This window comes from Austrofundulus limnaeus, unplaced genomic scaffold (assembly GCF_001266775.1).
Source record: "Austrofundulus limnaeus strain Quisiro unplaced genomic scaffold, Austrofundulus_limnaeus-1.0 Scaffold1047, whole genome shotgun sequence".
NCBI classification, from domain to species: Eukaryota; Metazoa; Chordata; class Actinopteri; order Cyprinodontiformes; family Rivulidae; genus Austrofundulus; species Austrofundulus limnaeus.
In genome coordinates, this window is record NW_013953449.1 from 88922 (window position 1) to 90939 (window position 2018).

Consider the following 2018-nt stretch of genomic DNA (forward strand, 5'->3'; position numbering starts at 1 on the left):
ATAAAAGTCTTCAAACATTTGTTTTCCTGCCTTCACAATAAAAGTCTTCAAACAGTTCTTCTTCCTGCCTTCACAATAAAAGTCTTCAAACATTTCTTCTTCCTGCCTTCACAATAAAAGCCTTCCTGGTATAAGATATCACAGCAGCACCATCTTCCAGGTTCGGATCAGCTGAGACCAGGTTTCAGGTTTTAGTTGTAGTTTTTTTTTTTTTTTGGCATCGAAACATTAAAAGCAGCAGTTTGTTTTATTTCTGGACATTCAGAGATGAGAGGATGAAAAAAGTCTGTTTCCATGGCAACATGTGAGTGGTTCCTCTGTGGGGTTCTGGTTCTGGTTCTGGACTGATGGGCTGGTTTTGGAGGTAGAGTCAGGCGGACCGTGCTCGTCGTGCAAAAAGAAAGAAAGATGATCCGGTGAGGTGAGACAGGTTCAGGTGCTTCAGGGACCGGACTCCACGGTGAGGTGAAGACCGTGTCATTGTGCTGGTTCTGGTTCTGGTTCTGGTGATCAGGACTTGAGTATCACTGGGAACAGACAGGGAGGTTCTATTGGACAGGTTGTTTTCAGGAGACCAGGACCRGTTCCAGCTGATACTTACGTCCCCAGTTCAGGGCGATGGCGGCGGCGATGATGGCGATCCCTCCTAAGATGGAGACGATGGACAGAACCATGGCGTTCCGACCCAGACGCCGTGCTCCGTCCACATTGCCTTGCTGCAGACTGTTCCTGGACTGAACAGAACAGAACCATTTAAAGAACTGGACGGAGGAGTCCAGGTCCCAGTGGATCTGGTGGACCGTACCATGACGGAGAAGGTTAGGGCCACGATGTTGATGGGGACCAGAGGACAGAAGCAGGACAGGATGGCCAGGATCAGGTAGTCTCTGGGTTTGGATCCGTCCGCGGCGCCCTCTGTGATGGTGCTGGGCTGGCGGGTCAGCGAGGGCCTGGGGGAGCCCGCCGCCAACGAGCCGGACCGGCTGCCCAAGCGAGGCCGGCCGTTAACGTGGCCGCCTGGCTTGGCGTGGAGCTTGGGCGACACGGAGGACGCCGCGGGGGACGAGTCGGCCATGGGAGGAGCCACACCGTTACCTGCAAGACAAGAAGTGCAGCTGGAGACCTGGACCTTCAGGACCACCTCCAGGTGAGACAGTCTGAACACAGAGGACAAAGTTCTACAGAGGGACTCACTGGTCTCTGAGGTCTCACTGATCACAGTCAGGTGGTCCATCGACCTGTCCTCTGCTGCACCTGCAGGAGGACAGGCAGCGTCTGATTGGACAGCTTCTCCATCAGGCTGCGTGCTGATTGGCTGGTCTGGTTGCTGAGGTTCCTCCATGCTGTTGGGCTGAGGGACAGAGCTGGGACTGGTGGACATTGGACTGGACCGGTCAAACAAAACCTGAAGAGGAGCGGAGTCTGTCCGTCTCTGTGAAGGATTACAGAAAGAACCAGATTAACCTGCTGTGAAGATTAGAGAATATTCATCAAGACGTCCAGCATGTCCCTCTGAGACAAATGTCCAACATGTCCCTCTGAGACATATGTCCAACATGTCCCTCTGAGACAAATGTCCAACATGTCCCTCTGAGACATATGTCCAACATGTCCCTCTGAGACAAATGTCCAACATGTCCATCTGAGACAAATGTCCAACATGTCCATCTGAGACAAATGTCCAACATGTCCCTCTGAGACAAATGTCCAACATGTCCATCTGAGACAAATGTCCAACATGTCCCATCTCTAAGACAATCCAGTTTTGAATAAATCTCCAACAGTGTGACCAACAAAGCCCTGCCCCCCACCATCACACCTCCTCCTCCATGCTTCACAGTGGAAGCATGTAGAGTCCATCTGTTCACCTTTACTGTCACACAAAGACACGGTGGTTGGAACCAAAGACCTCTAATCTGGACTCATCAGACCAAAGCAGATTACCACTGGTCTGATGTCCACTGGTCTGATGTCCACTGGTCTGATGTCCACTGGTCTGATGTCCACTGGTCTAATGT

At 51.8% G+C, this 2018-nt stretch overlaps 1 protein-coding gene across 1 annotated transcript in view; it reads right to left on the minus strand.

The window, feature by feature from the left end:
• Positions 1–201: 201 nt before the first annotated feature.
• LOC106533909 (tumor suppressor candidate 5 homolog) overlaps positions 202–2018 on the minus strand; it is a gene marked incomplete at its 5' end in the record, with an annotated part of 3671 nt that continues 1854 nt past the window's right edge. Inside the window, 4 exon segments of the mRNA XM_014030379.1 lie at positions 202–527; positions 602–734; positions 806–1095; positions 1195–1432. Coding sequence (XP_013885833.1) covers positions 511–527; positions 602–734; positions 806–1095; positions 1195–1432 — 678 coding nt within the window.